At 40.6% G+C, this 21,801-nt stretch overlaps 1 protein-coding gene across 3 annotated transcripts in view; it reads right to left on the reverse strand.

Moving 5' to 3' along the window:
• The window catches only part of wipf3 (WAS/WASL interacting protein family member 3), a 105,552-nt gene that overhangs the window by 46,554 nt on the left and 37,197 nt on the right, over positions 1-21,801 (reverse strand). For all 3 annotated transcript variants that reach the window (XM_043689519.1, XM_043689520.1, XM_043689518.1), the window contains exons 2-3: positions 21,410-21,542; positions 20,754-20,834 (exon numbers count right to left, since the gene is read on the reverse strand). In XM_043689519.1, coding sequence (XP_043545454.1) covers positions 20,754-20,834; positions 21,410-21,430 — 102 coding nt within the window. In that variant the 5' untranslated portion in view covers positions 21,431-21,542. The remainder of the gene's footprint in view (positions 1-20,753; positions 20,835-21,409; positions 21,543-21,801) is intronic.

Consider the following 21,801-nt stretch of genomic DNA (forward strand, 5'->3'; position numbering starts at 1 on the left):
GGTAGTAGGAAGAGGTGTCCTCGAGTTGACGTTTGGCTTCAGCAGTGTAGAGGTCAGTGCGCCAGACTACCACTGCACCCCCTTTATCCGCTGGCTTAATGCTGAGGTTGGGATTGGAGCAGAGGGATTGGAGGGCTGTGCATTGTGAGGGTGAGAGGTTGGAGTGGGGGAGGAAGGTAGACAGGTTGAGGCAGTTAATGTCCCAGCGGCAGTTGGAAATGAAGAGATTGAGGGCAGGTAATAGGCCAGCGCGGGATGTCCAGGTGGATGCAGTACGGGAATGATGAAGGGCTTTTGCCCGAAACGTCGATTTTGAAGCTCCTTGGATGCTGCCTGAACTGCTGTGCTCTTCCAGCACCACTAATCCAGAATCTGGTTTCCAGCATCTGCAGTCATTGGCAATGAGGTAAAAACAATCAGGTCACATCTGTTGTGCGATTAGTGATTCACCCCAACCAAACTTGTGGTGTACCAGGCAGGAAGATCACTGAGTCTCGTGCTCTTCAGGGATACAATCACCTACGTGTAGGATGAGGGGGAGGGAGGGGTGGTGGAGGAAACCTGCCTCATCAGCGTGAACCCTTTGACAGGATATTACACCCCTACTTGTCAGATGCGCTCTCCAAAATGGGCTTTGGAGAGAGAAACTGTAATTGGATCCAATCGTTCTACACCAACATAGTGGTGGGAATCAGAAAGCTTTCTGATCAGATCCAGAGTCAGGCAGGGCTGCCCACTCTCTGGTTTGTGTGCTCTATCGAGCCATTTACTGGGTCCATCAGGAAGGATGAGCCAGAGAGGGGTGACTACTCCTTGCAGTGGGGGCCTACAGGTTAAGGGCTCCCTGTACAAGGATGACGCTGCTGTTTTCTGCTCGGACCCACTTTCAGTGCACAGACTCATGTGCATCTGTGACCAGTTTGAATGGGCCTCGGGGCCAAGGTAAACCGAGGCAAGAGCAAGGCCATGCTCTTTCAAAACTGGGCCGAGCATTCCTCTATTCCCCTTCACAGTCAGGACAGGGCACCTGAAGGTGCTGGATATTTGGTTGGAAGGGCTGGAGTGTGCACCAAAGTCTTGAGAGGAGCATGTCACTAACATTGGGCAGATGGGATCACGGTGGGTAAAAACCTCATCACCAGGTGGGAGGTACTCATTGTACGTGGTGCAGGTCTGGCCTATTTCCCGATCCTGCGCCCCCGCAGTCACCTGGTCCATCTTCCACTTCTGTAGACATTGAAGATGGACTGCATCCAAAGGGACGCCATGTACAAAGACCTGGACAAAAACGGGAAATAAAAAACACACCCAATGCTACCCTTGCCCTGATGGACATCTTTGTGTGGCTGCATCAAGCTGTGAATCCTCAGTACACAAACACCAAGTGTCACTACAAACCTATGAGAAAGTCTATAGCCTTAAAACTCGTCTTTAAACATTTAGACTAAAAGGTTTAATGCTGAATTGTAGAACACATTTACTGCACTAGGAAATAGACAGGAAGGCTCAGAAAAAGGAGGTGGGGGGGAAAAACTTAAGCATGTAAAAGATGGGGACACCTAGGCTCACCAAGTGATAAAATGGTCTTACAGCATCTGGTTACGAACATTTGCCTTAGCATTGGTGAATCTGTGTGATCAGGACACCAAGTGATAACATTCACAGCCGTTCCCTTTGGAAATTAATGAGAGTGTTTGATTCTGACCCTGAAATGAAACTTTGTGATTAACAGTCAGATGGTGCCAATTATAATGGATTCTTATTACCCCTTGCAAGCGGGGCAGTCACAGTCACAGAGAGAAAAGAAATCTTTGCTGTTACAAAACCTTGACTTGACAGTTCAAAAGGACACTAGAGAGAGATTATTTTAGTGCTGAGGCTGTTGAATCCAATAGAAAATTAACTCTTCGTGTTTATCTGCTTTGGATTGAATTTAATTGCATTTTGAGACTTTGACTTTGAGTAGCCATTACTGGTTATGAAATGCAAACTGTAAAAGGAAATATTGATAAAAATTTAAACTTATTTGCTGTTTTTACAGACCTTACAGACTGCCCCACTATCAATTCTACCTAATCAGACCTTATGTCTTATTTGAATTTGAATCGCAAACTTGAAGAAGGCATGTTTAATTCAAGATGAATTAATCATTTTAAGTGCAACCTTGCAGTAACATTTCAGCCTCAGGTACAGAATGATTCTGTGCTTAAGATAAAAAGCAGGAATCTGCTCCCAGCTTAAAATTATTCTAAGAGAAAGTCAGGACTGCAGATGCTGGAGATCAGAGCTTAAAAAGGTGTGATTCTAATCATAGTTATGATTCCTGAAGAAGGGCTTATGCCCGAAACGTTGATTCTCCTGTTCCTTTGATGCTGCCTGACCTGCTGCGCTTTTCCAGCAACACCTTTTTAAGCTAAAATTATTCTAAACCTAACACTGAAGAGATTCTGACACAATCTGTCAGGAAGCCATTTTATGGTCAAAAGTTTGCACTCCTTGCTAAGCCATCTCGTAAAACAATGATATCTGACATGCGTGCTGTGCAAGGTTACCTTTTGCCATCTCCCACTTAATTTAGATTGGTACTTCTTTATAGGAACTTATATCGCCACAGATGCCTAACTTGGCTGGATTTATTTTTCCAACCTGATGGATAGCTCATGGCTAGGAGTGATCAGTCAAGCGCACACAGACCAATCAATCAATTAACTTTTCTTTCTTATGAATTATTGTCTTTCACTCTTGTCTGTCTAATTAATAACATGCAATGTTTTTGTAAACAGGAAGCCACTTTGTGTCAGTACATCGTAATAGCCTGCTGGAGCACTTGAAGAGCTGGCATCCTACTCTCCTGGGTTATTAGAACCTAGTTAGTTTAGCTTATAGGCATCAGTGTTATGTTGTAACAGTGATGCTATTAGTGAATAAAGGGGATGACTAAAATTAAACTAGTCTGTCTGGAAGAGGTTTTTATTCCAGACTTTCAAAAGGGTACGATCTCTGAGACGAGCCAGGAGAGAGACTTTACAGGTCGGAGTCCACAAGGGATTCCCTAGGCGATCTCAAATCTGTACTTTAACACCTGCCCCCGGTGTTGCAAAGGATGGGCCTGGCCATGCTGCCGTGGAACGCTCCAAGTAGTTGGAACGTTCAGTATGACCGGTCTTCATGGAGAAATTTGTGAAGGAAAACACCTTTTGACCACAAGTCCATCAGGAATTGGTCAGCACGTAGTGTCCTAGAGACCCATTTGGGAAAAGGAGAGGGCAGATCCTGTTGAGTGGTTCCCTGGGCAGACGGTCAGTTATTTGGTAGAACAACTCATTACCAGAACTTTTAAACAAGCATCAGGACATTGCTTGGCAGGTGGGGAGAATAGCCGCTCACTGAGATCCTTTATGTATGCCCAGACTCTGCACCATCGCAAGCTGCCCTCGAAGCAGCTGTGGAGGGGGAAAGAGACGGTCACACACCTCTTTCTGGAATATGCCTATGCAAAGAGAGTTTGGAGAGGAATTCAGTGGCGTTTGTCGAGGTTCATCCCGAGCAGCTCAGTGACCCGGGATGCCATGCTGTTTGGTCTGTTCCTCAGAAAGCATGCCTGGAGGACCATCAACACAATGAAAGATGCTCTTTGGTCTGCCTGAAATTTGTTGGTCCTCCAGTTGAAGGAGTTGACCCTGACCATGTATTGCAGACTGGCACATTCAAAAAGGTCCAGGACTTTGTGCCGAGGGACATGCTGAAGCCTGGGGCAGCTGCCGCCAAGGCATGGTGGGGAATACCACCGTGTAAGATCTTTCTGCTGAACATTAATGGGGTCCATTCAGTAACTGGGCCCTGCTGATACCTTAGCTAAATGCCAAGACGTTGACTGCAAATAGAGAGTATAGAGAACAAAGACTTTAATTTGTTCTAAATTTAGAGAGTATAGGTATGAACAGCTCCATTAAGTGTACATGTACCAAAATATTTCTAAGTATATTTTTGCATTTAAAAATTTAGAATATAGTTTTAGGAATTATAGTTTTAAACTGTAGATAAACCAAGGTATTTTATTGCAAAAGAGAGAAGCTACACCAAAGTAGACATAAATCAAACAAGCCTATATGCAATAAACTTAAAAGCTAAGCAAAGTTTATCTTACAAGGTCAAAGTTTAAAAAAGTTGAATAATGACTGATCCAAGCTTTTATTGAGGAGAAAGTGAGGTCTGCAGATGCTGGAGATCAAAGTTGAAACTTTATTGCTGGAACAGCACAGCAGGTCAGGCAGCATCCAGGGAACAGGAGATTCGACGTTTCGGGCACAGGCCCTTCAGGCCCTTCTCCATTCCTGAAGAAGGGCCTGTGCCCGAAACGTCGAATCTCCTGTTCCCTGGATGCTGCCTGACCTGCTGTGCTGTTCCAGCAATAAAGTTTCAACCAAGCTTTTATTGAGCTAACAAAAGAATCCTAAAAGAACCCAAAACCTCCATTCGCAAAACAAGTTTTCCCATAAGTTGCAGAACTTGTAACTGACCAGTGTGCAACTCCAATCTCCTACTTACAGATTAAAGTATCGCAGATTCTATAGAGTCAGTACTACATCTAGACTTCTTAGAATGAAGAAAATTCTGCCAGACTACCATGCTTGTGTCTCTAATGTAGGAGGAACATGTTAGTAGGAATATTGGCTTTCCATACCAGGTATATTCTTATCTACCCTTTTCCTTGTATTATTGTGCCAGCTTGTGAAAGACGAGGACTCAATACTGTAAGACTAACTGCCTCTTTCAATGCTTGCTGTATCAGTTGCTTCTGGTGGAGAAGGTGGGCCAGATCAGCTTCAGAAATTGCTTCCCTTCTCTCCAAGAACCATTGTCGCAGGACTTCTAGCAATTTGTCAGTGAGTTTAGAGTTCCTTTGTCTATGACACTCCATCCATTAGTAATATTGATGCAGTAGTAGCTACCTAAATAGCAGATTGCTGTAATTCACACCTGATATAGTCTGAATTATTGATTCGGTTCCATGCTTGGATAGCATGATATGCAGATGTTAAAGTGAAAATTGGCAGAGTGCAAGGTTTGGCAAAAGCTTGAATTTAACTAGAGTTCTCAGCTTCCCAGAGCACCTTCTCCTTAGTGATGGTCACCATATTCACCTCTCCCCAGGACTCTCAAAGTTATGGCATTCTTATGTCTTCCATTATGTAAACTGATGCAATTTATCTATTTGGTTCCTCCACTATTTCTTTGTTCCCATTTATTACTTGCCAGCCTCAGTTTCCCAGCATCTGAATGTCCATTCTTGCCTTTCTCTCATCTTTTATATATCTAAAAAAAAAACCTGCAATCTTTTGTATTACTAGCTAGCTTACCCACATATTTCACCTTTTCTATTCTCCGCAGAAATCCTCAGCTGGTTTTTAAAAGGCTGTTTGATCCTCTTGCTACCCACTAATCTTCACCAGAACCTTTTTTTAAAAAAAATGTTTCTCTTAGGATGCATTTCTGGTTTGCCTCCCAAATTATCCCCAGAAACGCTTGCCAGTGCTGCCCTACTATCTTCCCTGCTCGGCTTCCCTTCCAATCAACTCTGGTCAGCTTCTCCCTCATGTCTTTGTAGTTACCTTTATTCAATGGTAATACGGTTACATCTGATTCCAGGTTTTCCCTCTCAAACTGGAAAAATGAATTCTAACAGATTATGATCACTGCCCTCTAGGTTCCATCGCCTTAAATTCGTTAAATGGAAGTCTGCCTTATTACACATCACCAAACCCAGAAATGTCAGAGAAGTTCTTCCAAAAAAACCACCATCTGTCGACACGCCACAAATTCCTTTTCTTTAGATCTACTATCAACCTGATTTTCCCAGTCCACAAGTCCCTTGTTGAATATTATAATTGTGGTTTTCTTACATGCCTTTTCTATGTCCTGATTTATTTTCTTCCCCACATTCTGACTACTGTTAAGAGGCCTGTACATAAGACCCATAATTCTTCATGACTCAACTCTATCCACACCTATTCTACACCCTCTGACCCTACATCACTTCTTGCTATGGATTTAATTTCTTACAAACAAGGTAACCCTGTCCCCTTTGCTCATTCTATCACTAGGATGTACATCCTTGGATATTTAGCTCCCAGTCCTGATCCCCTTGCAGCCAAGTCTCTGTAATACCCACAACAAGTCATTCAAACCTGCACTTTAGGCTCATTTACCTGGTTTCATACATTGTACGCATTTAAGTGCAACACCCTCAGTCCTGCATTGACTGCCCACTTCTCATAGATGTCCACCTTTCTGCTGTGCCTGAAGTTGGACTCTTGACTCTTTCCATACCCTGTTCTATTACCGGTTCTGGAAACTTTGAGAGTCTCCCCCCCCCCTTAACCTTTTCCATAATTTTCCATGAACCTACCCTCCATGATTTGGTTTGAAGCCTGATCCACAGCCCTAGTTATGCATGATTCAGGTGGATGTTAAAGATAATACAGGTTGGGCAAGTTTGACAATCAAAAATAGATCAAAAATGAACACTTTATTTCACTCATTGTTATTCCCATCAACCTGTATCTATGATCCTACAAAACCACACAAGGTCATGATTACGCCTGTTATCCTCAATATTTGGGTCTTCCTACTTACATTGGGGCTAGGGCAGTTGGACAGTGAATAATCTCTTTTTCTGCACATTAGGATGAAACTGCCCAGTTTGTGACTGCCACCATTTTCAGGAATGGAAGTGCAGCTCTTTCACCTAACCCACACTTTCCACCCACATCAAATATCAAGCAAGCACTCCTGGGAGAGTTTCCAAGCTGCTCTGATTACCGAAGAACTCCTGGCCTTATAAGGTCTCAGGGGAATGTTCACCAGCAGACAGCTGGCATGAGCCCTGCTGAGGACCTTACAAAGGCTCCAAAATTTTAGTAGAGGAACATATTTTATCCCAGAGGTGATTGATTACTGAAGGCGGTCTACTGGCTCTGTTAAGGATAACTTTAAAAATATGTTGTTGCTCAGTTCATCCAATGTCTCCTCTCTGGAGTGATACGAAGTGTTAAAGGCTGCTTGCTGGAACTTATACCAGATACATAGATAACTATTTGTGATGAATCTCGGTTTGCCTATTTGGAAGTTTAAGAGTTGATTTACCATTCTTCTATTCATAGGAGTGAAAGATATGGACCCATTGATATTAATTTACCTACTGTTGAATTAAGTCACATGATTGACATGCTCCTGCAGCACCATAAGTTAATATAATTTAAGCATCAGACAACAACTGCAGAATATGTACTTTCCCCATCACAACCTGCATTCTTTAGATTGCAACATTTTAGATTTCCTGAACATTGGTAGGGCGATCCATCTTGTTGCTGCACTTATTTCCTTTCCCACAGAAATACTGTAAAAAGTTTGCGATACCAGTTTTTATATTCTCTTAAACTGTCACAACTAGCCTAATGTAAAGCAAAGCAGGAACAAATAAAAAGTGCATTACTAGAAAAATATATTAAACGATATACATCAATAAAGCAAGCATCTTTATGGTACCACACACACACACACTTTAGTTAGTCACATTTTGCAGTATAATGCATTTCCTGAAGCAATGGTTGGTGTCTGCGGAATTTTGTAAATTTAGTTCCCTGCATAAATATGCATTGGGAAGCAGAATTTAGAGGCTCTCTCATATTTGATTTACATCTGAATTCACAAATGGTACTGAAAAGAGAAGCTCTAAAATCAGGAGTATGAAAATGTGAAATTATTCCCAAAAAAAGTCACATTATTGCGGTTTAAAAAAATATGCAAAATAGAAAAGTGGCAAATCTGTATACAAATGGCAGTCATAAACTGTTTCTCTCTCCTCAGATACTGCCAGACCACCGGAGTTCCTGCTGCACTTAGTTTTATTTCAGATGACTAGCATCCACAGTATTTTGCTTTCACCAGTGTACAGCTTTGTTATTTTGTTTTCCCAGATGTTACAAAATATGAAGTACAAATACAAACAATACATTGCTTGTGCCAGTTATACCAGTTCGCCCATCATCCCTGGTCTCATTGATATGCATTGGCTGCCATTCCGCTACTGGCATACCACCCCACCCCCCCCCCCACCTCCATCCAGGGCCCCCAACAGTCCTTCTGGGGGGGGGGGGGGGGGGGGGGGAGGGGGGGGGAAAGAAAAAAGGAAAGAGAGGGGTTCAGCTGCCTCTCCTCCAACCTAGTTTACTGTAGCAGGCGCTCCCAATGCGGTCTTCTTTACATTGGGGAGCACAAACATTTTAGGGAATGGTTCACTGAGCATCTCAAACAGGCCCGCAGAGGCCAACCGGACCTCCCAGTCACCGACCATTTTAATTCTCCTTCCCATTCCCTTTCCAAAAGGACCATCCTTGGCCTCCTCCATTGCCACAATGAACAGTACTGCAAATTGGAGGAACACCTCATCTTCCACCTGGGCTGTCTACAGTGTGGAGGACTCAATGTTGAGTTCTCCAATTTCAAATAGCCTCCCTTCCCATTTCCTGACTCCTTTCTCAGCCCAACCTCCTCCCTTCCATTCCTCCCAGCCACCTACCAGGTTTATTCCTCCCATTGACTAACCTGGTCATACACTGTCTTCACCTAGCCCCACTTCACCACCCTGCCCCCACCTTCCACTTTATCTGCAGCCACCCCCCAAACCCACACCCAGTCCTGAAGCACTGGCTCTTCGAATCTGATCTCCAGCATCTGCAGTCCTCACTTTCTCCTCCTTTACAAGGAGAATACCCTATAATGGTAACCATAAAGCTATGGACAAACATTAAGATTTGTTTAACAGTAAATAAAATTGGCTAACCGAAAAATAACCCACTAAATGTCAAAGAACATGATCCAAGGTCACTTCTACATACCTTAAAATCATGCTAATCCGTTGATTATAAAATGACTATTTGGGTAATTTTGTTTTTTTTTAAATAAGTGAAGCTATTGATCTAAGCAATACACCAAAATGATGCCCACCTGCCCCCCATGTGAAGACCATGGTGGTCACTGCCACACAGCCCCTTTTTTATAGCCTTCCATGTCCTCCAATGCGGTTTTGTACACCCCACCATATACCTAGAGTTTCCAGTCATAACAATCCTTGCCTCTGCTACTCAGTCTCTCCCTGCCAAACCTTGACTTCTCCCATCCCTTCTGGGCATGATCCCCTGCTGTACCTTCTTGAACCTTCCTGAAAGATCAATCTCCAAGACAATATTCCCCTTTGACCTCTGGCTGATTTCAATAACCAACTCTGACTGTCACTCTCCAAATTGGACATGCCACCTTGATCTCCAAGTTTACTGGTTGACACCAAACCCTCTGATCCTAGCCCCTCCACACCTTGAACTTCTGTAAGATTCCATGACACAAAGTATTAGACCTCAAATTATCCCAACCTCAGACTAGATGCATCCTTTCCTACCAATTCTCTCTGCCAAGGGGTCAAATCTCTGACAGATCCACATCTGGATAGTTCACACCAAATCCCTTTCAGTATCTAATTTCTTATCATAATTGACTGTCCCCACAAGCATCTCCTACCACACATTGGATTGGGAAGCTTTTCAAACTTCACTCCTTGATGCCTCCAACCCTACTCATTGTCCTCGTGTAGAAGCCTATCCAACTCACTGATGTTCCTGACACCACCCTCATCGTTCTCCAATCCATTATCCACTGATTTCCCAGATTAGAGAGAGTGTGGTGCTGGAAAAGCACAGCAGGTCAGGCAGCATCTGGGGAGCAAGAGAATCAATGTTTCCAGCGTAAGCCCTTCAGCAGGAATCCATAAAGCTATGAACAAACATTAAGATTTGTTTACCAAAGTAAACTTGACCAAATGAAAAGTAACCCATTAAATGTCAAATGATAAATGGTTCATGATAGAACATAGAAGAATACAGCGCAGTACAGGCCCTTCAGCCCTCGATGTTGCACCGATCCAAGCCCACCTAACCTACACTAGCCCACTATCCTCCATATGCCTATCCAATGCCTGCTTAAATGCCCATAATGTGGGAGAGTCCACTACTGCTACTGGCAGGGCATTCCATGAACTCACGACTCGCTGAGTAAAGAACCTACCCCTAACATCTGTCCTATACCTAAACCCCCCTTAATTTAAAGCTATGCCCCCTTGTAATAGCTGACTCCATATGTGGAAAAAGATTCTATCAAGGACAGTAGTGGGAGACTGTGTATTGAGTCGGAAGAGATAGCAGAGGTCTTGAATGAGTACTTTTCTTCAGTATTTACAAATAAGAGGGACCGTTTTGTTTAAGAGGAGAGTGTGAAATGGACTGGTAAGCTAGAGGAGATACTTCCTGGGTGGCAACTTTCAAAGATCTGTGTACATGGACACCAAGATCCCTCTGCTCATCCACATGAAGGGCTTATGCCTGAAACATCAATCCTCCTGCTCCTCGGATGCTGCCTGACCGGCTGTGCTTTTCCAGCACTATACTCAACTCTGATCTCCAGCATCTGCAGTCCTCACTTTCTCTTAACTGATTTTCCCAATGCCACTCTTTGCCTTCCTTTGGATTGTTTACAAGTTGATGTGCAGGTAAGTGATGTACCTGTTTCCCTATATGAACAAATAATTGTAATTGTACAGTCCAATCCTTGCTGCTACAGAGACCAGCACAGAAATACATTTACCTATTATAAATCAAGCTAAGTAAATGTGCAACATCACAGTATAATAAATAGTGTTAACTCACATTAGATCAGAGAAAATATCCTCTTATGTGGGAAATAAGGGTGCCATAATGTATTTCAAACCTTTTTTCTAGGATGCAGCTAGGAACAACTTCTAAAAATAATAATCACATGATGTTTTGTGGAAGTTTAGAAGGCAGCACTAACGATCATGTGATAATTTATAGATCCAGAGTTATTTTCACACATGGCTAAAGAACAAAATTTTAGGCAACAATTATTGTTTATAATTTCATTAACTGACTAAGTTTCTTGCTTGAAAATGAACATCCATCAGATAATATAGAAAAAAAAATCAGTTTCATTTTTATGTAAATTAGTAGTTGGGTTTGAATTTTAAAATATTTTCATGTAGGTTTTGATCTCTGTGCAAAAGGGGGTCAATAATTAGTTTGTCTGTCTTTCTGCAACCATAATTTTTAAAATTGTAGGTGAGAACAATAAACACTTCCTGAAGTGTTTATTGTTTGATTGTAAAACTCTCAGAATGCAAAGACACTGAATATTAAAAAGGCATTAAGTTGCTTTCGGTTTAGAGGAATTACAACTTGATTTGTTTTTGCTTTGGGGAAAACCCCATAGAATGGATAAGGTTCTGGTTGACAGTTCTGTGAAAAGGAGGTGCATCTTTTGCCTTGCTAGAATCTCAGTAATCAACATTATTGCAGCTTTTAATAACTGGGTGCTTACTGCCTCATGGATTGGGTCTAAGAGAGAGCTAAGATGTGACATGTACACTGACTGTTGGTATGCTTCTTGGAACATGCACTGGGATGAGAGTTTGCTTATCATGACACACGAAGTTTCTGTCCAGATTAGCTACAGTCTGATCTCATTACTCAAGCTGTTGAGTGACTCAAATTTCTTGGCACTTATGATTTTGTTTCCTGAAGAAGAATTTCCAATTCATTTCAAAGCCTCTGGATTTTATTTGCAAAACCTTGGACTGTTTGAATTCCACCATAAGTCTAGCTTTTGTTGGCCCAGCATATTTGTCCCTTCCATATCTGTTTTAATGACTAGCAAGCCTTCCCAAACTATTTTTTCCTTCATGTTTTCTCTGGATCTCTTTCACTAGCTGCTTCAGTGATTGTCCGACTTGCTCCATCTCCTGGTTCAGTTCTTTCACTACAACATCATTACTGACATTTTATTTCAGAGGACTGCCTCCTGTGGTCAAGTTCGCTATACATCTCCACAATTCATTGCCGATCTGACATTTTCTCCAGCAATACTTTGAGCTCAATCCAACGTTTATGCCTGCTCCTGCTGAGCTTGATCTAGTTTATGTGAATTGTTCCAGATCTTCCCATAAAATGGCAATCATTTCACTGAATTAATGATACAGAGCTTGTAGCTTCCATTCTCTTCTTCACCTCTTGAAAATCAGTTTGAGCACTGAGCAGAGGTATCCTTTAAATCAGCTTTGAAATGGTATTCTTAAGTTTTGAGCTAATTGTCCAGTCTTTTCCTCTTGAGCTTACATTTCACATTCACCGTGGAGAGCTGAGATCTTAGTATCAGTTATTCAGAAGAAAGTGAAATGTTCCCTCTTATTGCATGATCAATTCTAAGAGAATCTCTCGAATACTCTGCAGTTTCTGGATGTTTTCTGATTGCATGGATTGTGACTAGTAGGAGGTCACAGTATACTTGTATCCATGCAACTGCTGGTCCAGCAGTGTCTACAATTTAGAACGGCTGATGTCCAGGCTGGCTGTTCTTAACTCCAATACTATTCATCTTCCATATAGAATTAGTGAATCATGTATTGAAAGCTTTATGTTCTTAAGTTTCAACATGAGTAGAGTACTTTTTGTTTTAGTTTTCAGGTGCAGTACATTGCCACGTGGGCAAGTGCCAATCTTAGTCAATAATGATTGCTTACCAATTCGGAGTTGATTTAATTAGAATTTTTGCAAATGATTCAAACAGCACATTGAATTGCATGAAAAACACCACAGTATGAAAAGTGTTCACCACTGTTTGTCTTAACATGTACAACAATTACATCTGGTATATATGCACATACATACACACGCACGTGGTCAGATAAAAAATTCTTTATCACAGCTGGAAGATACATGAGGAGTGTGGTCTGTTTGATTCCATGCACAACTCTTCGGAGCTGCATCAGTCTATGCTGTGCTACACTGCTTCTGCAGATGGCCTTTTCTGCTGCATACCTTGTAAAATTGATTGAAAGCTGGGTATTTCCCTGGTGGCATGCAGAAGACCACACCTTGCCCATATCTTGCTATGTTTGTGTTCCAAGGGTGAAGATAATCATCGAGTTTGTACTCAGAACTATATGTTTCAACCACCTGTGAGGAAAGCTTGGTATAGGTAGAAGAACCATTATCCAGACAGCCAGAAGCCAAAAAGCTCCGAAATCCGAAGATTTTTTTGGGAAGTTTTTTTTTCCTCTTTAACAAAGATTGTTTGGTGAGCAAACAGTTAACCCAAGTCGACACCCACTGTGTCACTGAGATGTGACGGGGGGGCGTGGCCAAGCATCGACAGGCCTGAGGTTTCTCTGAACACTCCCAAATCGACACCCACTCGATGTGGGTCACTCAGATGCGACCTGGGAGGGCGTGGCCAAACATGTTCTTAGTGAGAAATCTGCTTCTCCGGTAAGATTTTTAAAAATTTCACCATTAAAAACTGTCACTATTCTGAAAACCGAAAAATTCCAAATTCCGAAAAACAGCTGGTCGGGAGCACTTCGGATAAAGGATCTTCTACCTGTACTTGCATCCATCCTCCAGTAGCTCTTTGGATTAGAAATCATTGCCTTGCAAATATTCTGGAAAATCTCCATGAGGGTAGATACAAATCACCAAACTCAATGATTCTGCTGCTTAGCTCCACATCTGAAAAAAAATTACACAATGAGCCCTTTTCTCCAAATCTGTTTGCAAAATGATCTATGGATTCTGTAGGCTTCTGTTTAAATAACATGAACTCTGGTCAGCTTGTACTTATGACTAATCTGACTCAATTGTTCTTCTAATGTGGCTAATACCTTTTGGCATTTTTCAGCTCTTTTACCCTGATGTTTTAAATGGGTGTAGAACTTTGTTCCCACTTGCAAAGCAAATCTTAATGGCTTGACTAGAAACCAAACCTCTAAAGCCTGTTTAAACATGTTAAATTTTGCTCGAGATCTGCTGCATGCGGATTTAAACTAGGGAACTAAAAGAGTATTTGACAATATGCCTTTGACCATTTCTTGCTTACTAATCAATCCAAAACACACAACCTAATCCTTTGCCAATCTCAACTGTGTTAAACTAATCTCTTGGTAAGTACTTTTCTACTTACCAGTAATCTGTTTTCAATATTCTCCAATGCTGTATCAAACAAAGACAACAAGGATTGCCTTGTGTACTTAAGCATGATTTAAAACTTCAACCATATTCTATCTGCAAGTTAGCTTGCTTGCTGGCAGTTCAAGCATAATAGACATCAGTACAATGCTTTCCATCAATGTTCACCACATCGTAACAATATTAGCCTAATAAATGAATCACTCATCAAGGATTGATTTCATCTGTTCATTTATTTAAGACAACAAAACACATTGCTTCATAACTTGTAGAGACTATAGCACCAATGATTTGTGTGCATGCAGTTTGCAAACCCACATCAGGCTCGCTGCTAGGAAGAGTCACAGCATTGTATCCACACAACACGGACTCCTTAAAAGATAAACTCTAAAATATAAGGGATACATTCAACATGTGAGAATGGTGTTCTAAATAGAGGAAACCTTTACACAGAAACAAAATCAACAGCAACATACAAGTATGAGCTGAATAATATATACTTTAATGAAATAAGGTGGTCACTGTTCACAAATGATAAATGGTCACAGGCATTGGCTGATGGCACTTCTCAGTTGAGCAATGCTTTATTTGCTGCATATAGCATTCATTTATTATCTGATGAAAAATGTCACAACTTTCCAACTGCCTTTACCAATGAGAAATTTACATAGTTGCTTCTCCTATTGCACCTGGAATTGTAAGTTTTCACTGAAAGCTAGCTTGTGAGTGTAATAAGTAAACCTGAGAAGCAGATGTCATTTAAGCCATTATCGCCAAGCCTGCACTGCCATTCAATGACCATGGCTGATCTAATATTCCTCATTTTCACTTTCCTGCCTTTTCCTCAAAGTTTGATTCACTGAATGATTTAACGTCTGTCAACCTCAGCCTTGAATATACTTAGTGACCGAGCCTCAACAGGCCTCAGTGCCCACAACCCTCAGAAGAATCCTCAAATCTGTCTTAAATGTGTGACCGGTTATTGTGAGATTGTGTCCTTTGGGGCTAGACGCTCAAGGGGAAACGGCCTTTCCGCCTCTTCCCTATCAGGTCCCTAACAATCTTGTACATGTCCATTAGATCCCCTCACATTCTTCTATATGGCAATAGGTCTCTCGCTCTCTCCGAAAATCCCCTTCAATTGTATCAAACACTGATGAGGGTGCATCTGGAGCATAGAGACCAGAACCGCGCACACATGGTCTAAAAGGAAGTAAACAATTGTGACAAAGGACGTGGATTTGAGGTTCACCAAACTGACCCCTGTAAAATGGTAAGACGGAGGAAACTGGGCCTATATTCTCCAGAGTTCGGAAGAATGAGAGGCAATCTCTTAGAAAGATGCAAAATTCCGATAGGCAATGACAGTAAGTGCAAGAAAGGGGTTTTCCCTAGCTGAGGGGATCTCAAACCAAGGGACACAGCCTCAGAATAAAAAGGTCAAACCATTTAAGAGTACGAGATGAGGAATGTCTTCACTCAGAAGGTGTTGAATATTTGGCACTCTCTACCCCCAAGGGCTGAGGATGTTTAGTCATTAAGTCGAAAATACAAATTGGTAGATTTCTGGTTACTAATATAAATGTTATTCCCATATAAATATCCATGTTATTCCCATATGATAATGGAAGTGGAAGATGAGCAATGACCTTTAATGGTACACCAGGCTCAAAATGGCTGGATGGCCTACTCCTAAAGTTGCTATGTTTTCACACTCAGTGCTGAAACATGTTCTTGAGGAAGTTACAAGTGCAAACTTAACCTTCAAAAGTTAAGTTAGAAACTACTAGAACCTTGAAAGCTTTTATTACTTGTGAAAAGTTAAATCAGTCTACAGTACTGTAATTGTATTAAGATGAACAGCCAATTATTCAACACAGTTAACTATTATTGCACAAATAAAAACTAAATTTGTTTTGTTTTCGATTTAAATTGTCACCCAATCAGGTGTTGAACAACATTAAAGCAGTTCGAGGCCGATTTTGTGATGAATCTGTATTAGATTCAGTTAAGTCATTAATAAATGTGTCCAACAGATTTTGTTTTTTAAATTGTGCATCTTAAGATCTTAGCTCAGATTTAATAGTACCTAGCCAATGTTTAGCCTCACTTATGCTGATGAAAGTATGGATGGATTTTTAAAATAGCATTTATTCATATGCAACTCAAGAGATACATTGGGTTTCACTGACAAAGTCTGAGTCCAAACAAATCTCATCCAAACATCCATCTATACACTTAGATCAGTAAATTAAAAATTGTATAAGACAGCCTTTACAATATCCTCGATCTTTTGAAGGATATTTATTTTTTTCCTCAGTCAAAATAAGTATTTTTCAACTTGTTTACAATCACTTTTAAGATACAAAATGTAAGTAGGTTTATCATAAGCTTTGATGCATCATTTGGTTGATAACATTTGACATTAATAAATCAGAATACTACCAAAACAATTACACAGATTTTGTTCATTGAATAATATGCTTAAATTGCACAGATGATGTCACAAGGAACACTATAAAATGTATGATATAGGCAAATTTACGTCAGATGGCCAACGCAAGAGGTAGATTTTAAGAAGAAACAGGAGATAGAAAAATAGGGATGGAGAGGAGTTGGGAGGAAACGTCTAAGCTGATGGTCTGGGCGACTGGTGACACAGCCCCAAGTTAGAGAAGTACCGATGTCATAAAAAGGACTTGGGGTATGGGAGAAATTACACAGATATTTAGTGAGAAGCAAGGCCCTGGAGGGATTTCAAAACAAGAAATTTAAAAGCAAGGATATTTATCTGTACTTTTCAGCATTGCCTCCCAGTTAGAGAAATGTTAACAGTGTGAGATGAGACAGAAGGAGCAAAGATTTGGACGGCCTTCGCTTCAAGGGTAAAAAAGTGGGAGCCAGGAGAACATAGAAAGTAATCAAGTCTAAAAGGAACAAAAGGAATGAGTGGAGATTTCAGCAGATGACATGAGGCAGAGGAAAAAGGGGAGCGGTTTTCCAAAAGGTGAAACAAGGATAGTTTACATTCTCATCTTTGGAGGACAGATATACACACACAATAATGAGAGCAGCACTTTAGACAGACCTCAAAAGGCATCAACATTTGCCTCCAACTCACTGAAAAACACATTGGGATCAACAGATGTCAGTGACAGTTTAAGTAGAAAACTCAAAAATGGTTGAATGTTTCAAGAAATAATAGATACCTATTTAGGTCAACTTGCATTGTTTGGAGAACCTTATCCTTACTAAACAGTGTGGTTATGATCAAATAAATAAAAAACAAGCCCTACGTACAAATCAAATATCTACGGTATCCAAAAATGTGCCATGGTTTTGGTGCCTCAGACATTTACTGGTGGGTGGAAATGGGATTCACAATAATTACACTGCATTTTTTCTTGCATTACAATGGTTACCAGAATGTATGAAGCACCGCCATCAGCAATCTCCATCTCGGTGGATAATACTAAAAAAGATGAACATATCCGGTGATATTAGCAGCTCTTCAGGTTCTCATCTACCTTGCTTCAGTTGCTCTGACTCAATGGGCACCAAACACTGGACCATATATGCTCCTGGTGAAAGTAAGACTACTAAAAATGTATAAAGCTTGTTTACCTACCATATCCAATAAATGAATGATTGGCTGATGAAGGAACAACATATAAAAGGGAACCAAACACTTATTTTACATTTGTTATATTTTTGACTCATCCACTTGGGCTTTCAAGTCTGTTATGTGAAATGGTTCCAGACATAGTTCACTCATTCCTTAAATGGGTGCCCTAGCCCCAACTGAAAACAGGTGAAATGGGTGTATACTTAAACTCTTACAAGTTGTGTCAGAGCCAAAGGAACAGCTACCCTAACAACTGGAAACAATAGGCAAACTCTTCACTGGCTGGAGGAGTCTTAGCTGCCACACAAAAAGATAGTTGTGGTTATTGGAGCTTAATCAGCTCAGTTCCAAGGCATCTCTGCAGGAGTTCCTCGGGGTATTGTCCTCGGCCAAACCACCAGCAATTGCTTCAATGACCTTCCTTTCACCATACAGTCAGAAATGGAGATTTGTTCAGAAGAACGAAGGATATCTGTTCATCGTGTCAATGGATCAGTGTAAATAAGGTGATAACATTTGTTCACTTGTGGGATGTTTGGCAGTACTTCCTTTTGACCCAGAGGGCTAGAAGCTGCACATATTTTACTGTTGGATGTTGGATAGCTGAATTTCTGGTTTATATTGTAGACTTAAAAAAAAATCTCATGCTCAGTAGGAAAGTAATTTGTAATTTAATAAGCTGAGTGGAATATGCACATAATAGAACAATCCTGATACATTTTCATGTAAAACACACTGAGCAGATTTGAATTTATGAAGCTCAGCTCCCTAAATCTTGACGGTTCTGGAATGCAAACGTCTCATTACCCTTACAAGCTGGGAAAACACAAAAGGCTGAAACTGTGATAGCAAAAAAGTTGGAAGATGTGTGTGAGCGAGAGCGACAGAAGCTGGTGGAAAGGTCAACTCTTGTGATCTGATTAGAGTGTACAGTTGCTGGTCATGGATTGAAATGTTTGTGTACTGCTCCCTGGAGTTGGAAATCCAGGATTGTTATGAATTTAATTTGCATTTTGGGAATCTAAGGTAATTTTTTAAAAGCCATTTTGTAGGACAATGATACAGGCATGTTAGCTGAGCGAGGTTACCTCATGACCTTCTCCACATAATTTAGACTGGTCTCTCCTTATGATGTACTGTTAAAAGGGAGCTTATCCAGCTAAAGACATTTGGCCAAGCTTGATCAGGATTTCCCACTTTGATGTGCATGTAGTTTTATTAGTCAAGCGTACTTAGACGTGTCAATTAGTTTCTCTTCCTCTACAAACTTTTGCCATTTTATTGCTGCTTATCTGATTAAGGGCCTGTGGGTGTTTTTTGTAATTTCAGTACCAATTTCTGTGTAAAGACAGTTTGTTCTCAGCAATAAAGGGGAGTAGCCTGAGAGAGCTCTTAGGGGCACTCTGCCAAAGGTTTTAAAACCTTAGCTCAAGCCTAGCGTGTAGGTTTCTAGGCTATATTGTAACATCGATGCCATTGGTAATAATTTAAACTAAACTGTCTATAAAAGAGTTTTATATTCCAGACTACCAGAGAGTATGATCTCTGGACCAAGAGCGGCTGACCGGAGCTGTATCCAAGAGGTACTTTAACATTACCATGACCAGAAACTCAAACGTGGCCCATCATTTTAATACATTGGCTACAAGAGCACATCAGAGGCTAGGAATACTGCAGAGAACAACACCTCTTAGCTCCCCAAAGCCTATCCACTAAATAGAAGGCAAAGAAAAAGTCAGCTGTGTGATGGAATACTCTCCATTTGCCTGGATAAGTGCAGCTCCAACAACACTACATAAAGTCTGACACTATCCATGACAAAGTAGCCCACTTGATTGGCATCACATTCATAAGCATCCACTCCCTCCACCATCACTTAGGTGTGTACTATTTAGAAGATACATTGCAGAATATCAAAAGATCCTTACCTCCATATTTCCATCTAGAAGGACAAGAGCAACAGAAACATAAGACTACATGTGTAAGATCCCCTGCAAGCCAATCCCCATTTGTTGGATAAGGTTTAAGATAACAGGAACTGACAAGAGGCTTAACAATGGACTGTTAAGTGAATGGAATTACATTGAGTCAGTTGAGTCAGTCGGGTCTGCCAAGAGAGTTAAAACTGCAGGAAAGTTAGCTGTCTCTACCAAGACATACATTTGGACAAAATAGTCCGGATTGCTCATGTGTACGGATAAATCCAAATACGAGATGCATTTGGAAAACTATACAGGATAAGTCACATGCACGCATAATTCCAATTAAAGGCACACACATGTACAAAAAGAAATAAGTTGGGGGTGTGGTGAAGATGTCAAGCAGAGCTTTAGTCTCACCAGCTGTAAAACCTTTCCTGGGTAATAACGTTTGGGTAGTGAAAAACAATGATTAAGTTATCTCTAATAGTTAAAAAAAGTGTATTATTTGTTTAAGTATTTAATACATGAATTGGGGTTTTATAGAGCTCTAAATGTCTCCACTGTATCATCATCTATGTATATATTGTTGTCTCAGAGACAGACAACACCATCCTGATTTGGAAATATATGGCTGTTCATTTACTGTCACTAAGTAAAAATTCTGGAATTCCCTCTCTAAAAGCATTGTGGGTCAACCTTCTGCACATGGACTGCAGTAGTTCAAGATGCCACCTTCTCCAGGGCAATAAATGCTAGCCAGCCAGGAATGCCCACATCCCACAACTGAATAAATAAAATAAAGTGGAAGGGATACTCTCCCTGGGTTACAGTAAAGTGAACAGGTAAGATCTTTAGGATCAACATCTCGAGTACAAAGATTACCGCCAACAATATCCTTTCGACATAAATGCAAACAGGTATTAAATCACCACTAATTGAATTGTTTTGAATTAAGAGAAAATAAATACTTTAAATAATAAAAATTGTAGATCACCAGTTACAGGAATTGCTCATTTAATGTAACGCTCTGTATTATAACTTGACATATCCCAAAATAACCCTGAATGTTAGGGCATAGAAGTTTATAACTACAAGTGAATGGAAATATTTTGGACTTACAGAAGGTAGTGGTGGAGCCCCTGGTGGAGGGGGAGCAAGTGGAGGTGGTGGTGGAGGCGGAGGCGGCACTGGCATAACTACCTGAAAAACAATGGAGGTTTATATTTTCAAGTATGAAAGTTATTGTTTTATTATCATCATCAAGTATTTGCCTTAAATTGGAGTTGTTTTCTCTTTTCTTAATACCCCAAAATGACTGCTCTCAGCGAAGCATCCCACACCTCGCCTTTCACCAACATAGCAGTTGCTCTCCGAGCTATCAGATATGTGGCACTAACCACAAAGTGAGACTCCGTGATTTCCTTGTCCTTTATCCCCAGCGGTGCAGTTGATAGTGAGAACTTAATTCAAGGGATCACAGACATGAATCTTTGCCTAATCATTTTGCAATACAACAGATCATGCTACACCACGTGCTAAATAATCTTACTTTTCTACATTTATTCTTTTAAACTAAGGTCCCCTTTATTCTGTCTGAGGCAGGGTTGTACTTCAGAAATTAAATGGTTGTTAAAAAAAATGTTAACAATATATTGTCCTGTTATCTCTATTGATCATTTTTAACATGGTCTCAGTAAGGTGTTCAAATTTGTAGCCAATGTAAAGCAAAGTGAATTAACAATATAACATGGAGATCAGTCTCAATACAATGATACCTTAATGTTATCGGTGTACATGAATCCTGTTTCTTCTCATATACTATCATGTACATACCAATGAAAAAAAAACTGACGAATGAGGCTCCCTGATGGAAACTGGAGTGTAGACTTTTAATTACTCTTATTGTTCCTAAAATAATAAAATAATGTACAAAGCATTAACACATTAGTCTGAAGTTTGTTATTTTACTGGAAGCATTGAACTATTCAAACTAAATGGACTAATGGTGTGACTAAATGCAATGATAAATCAGAAATGGAAAGAAGGGAGAAACAAGAAAATCACAAAAATCAACAGAAAAGTGGCATTGAGTGTACAGGTGAAGGGGACGAGTTTGGTCCTGGAGGAGTTTATCCTAGGATCTTAAAAGAAGTGGCAGCTAGAGAAT

This window comes from Chiloscyllium plagiosum, chromosome 5 (genome assembly GCF_004010195.1).
Source record: "Chiloscyllium plagiosum isolate BGI_BamShark_2017 chromosome 5, ASM401019v2, whole genome shotgun sequence".
Taxonomy (NCBI): domain Eukaryota; kingdom Metazoa; phylum Chordata; class Chondrichthyes; order Orectolobiformes; family Hemiscylliidae; genus Chiloscyllium; species Chiloscyllium plagiosum.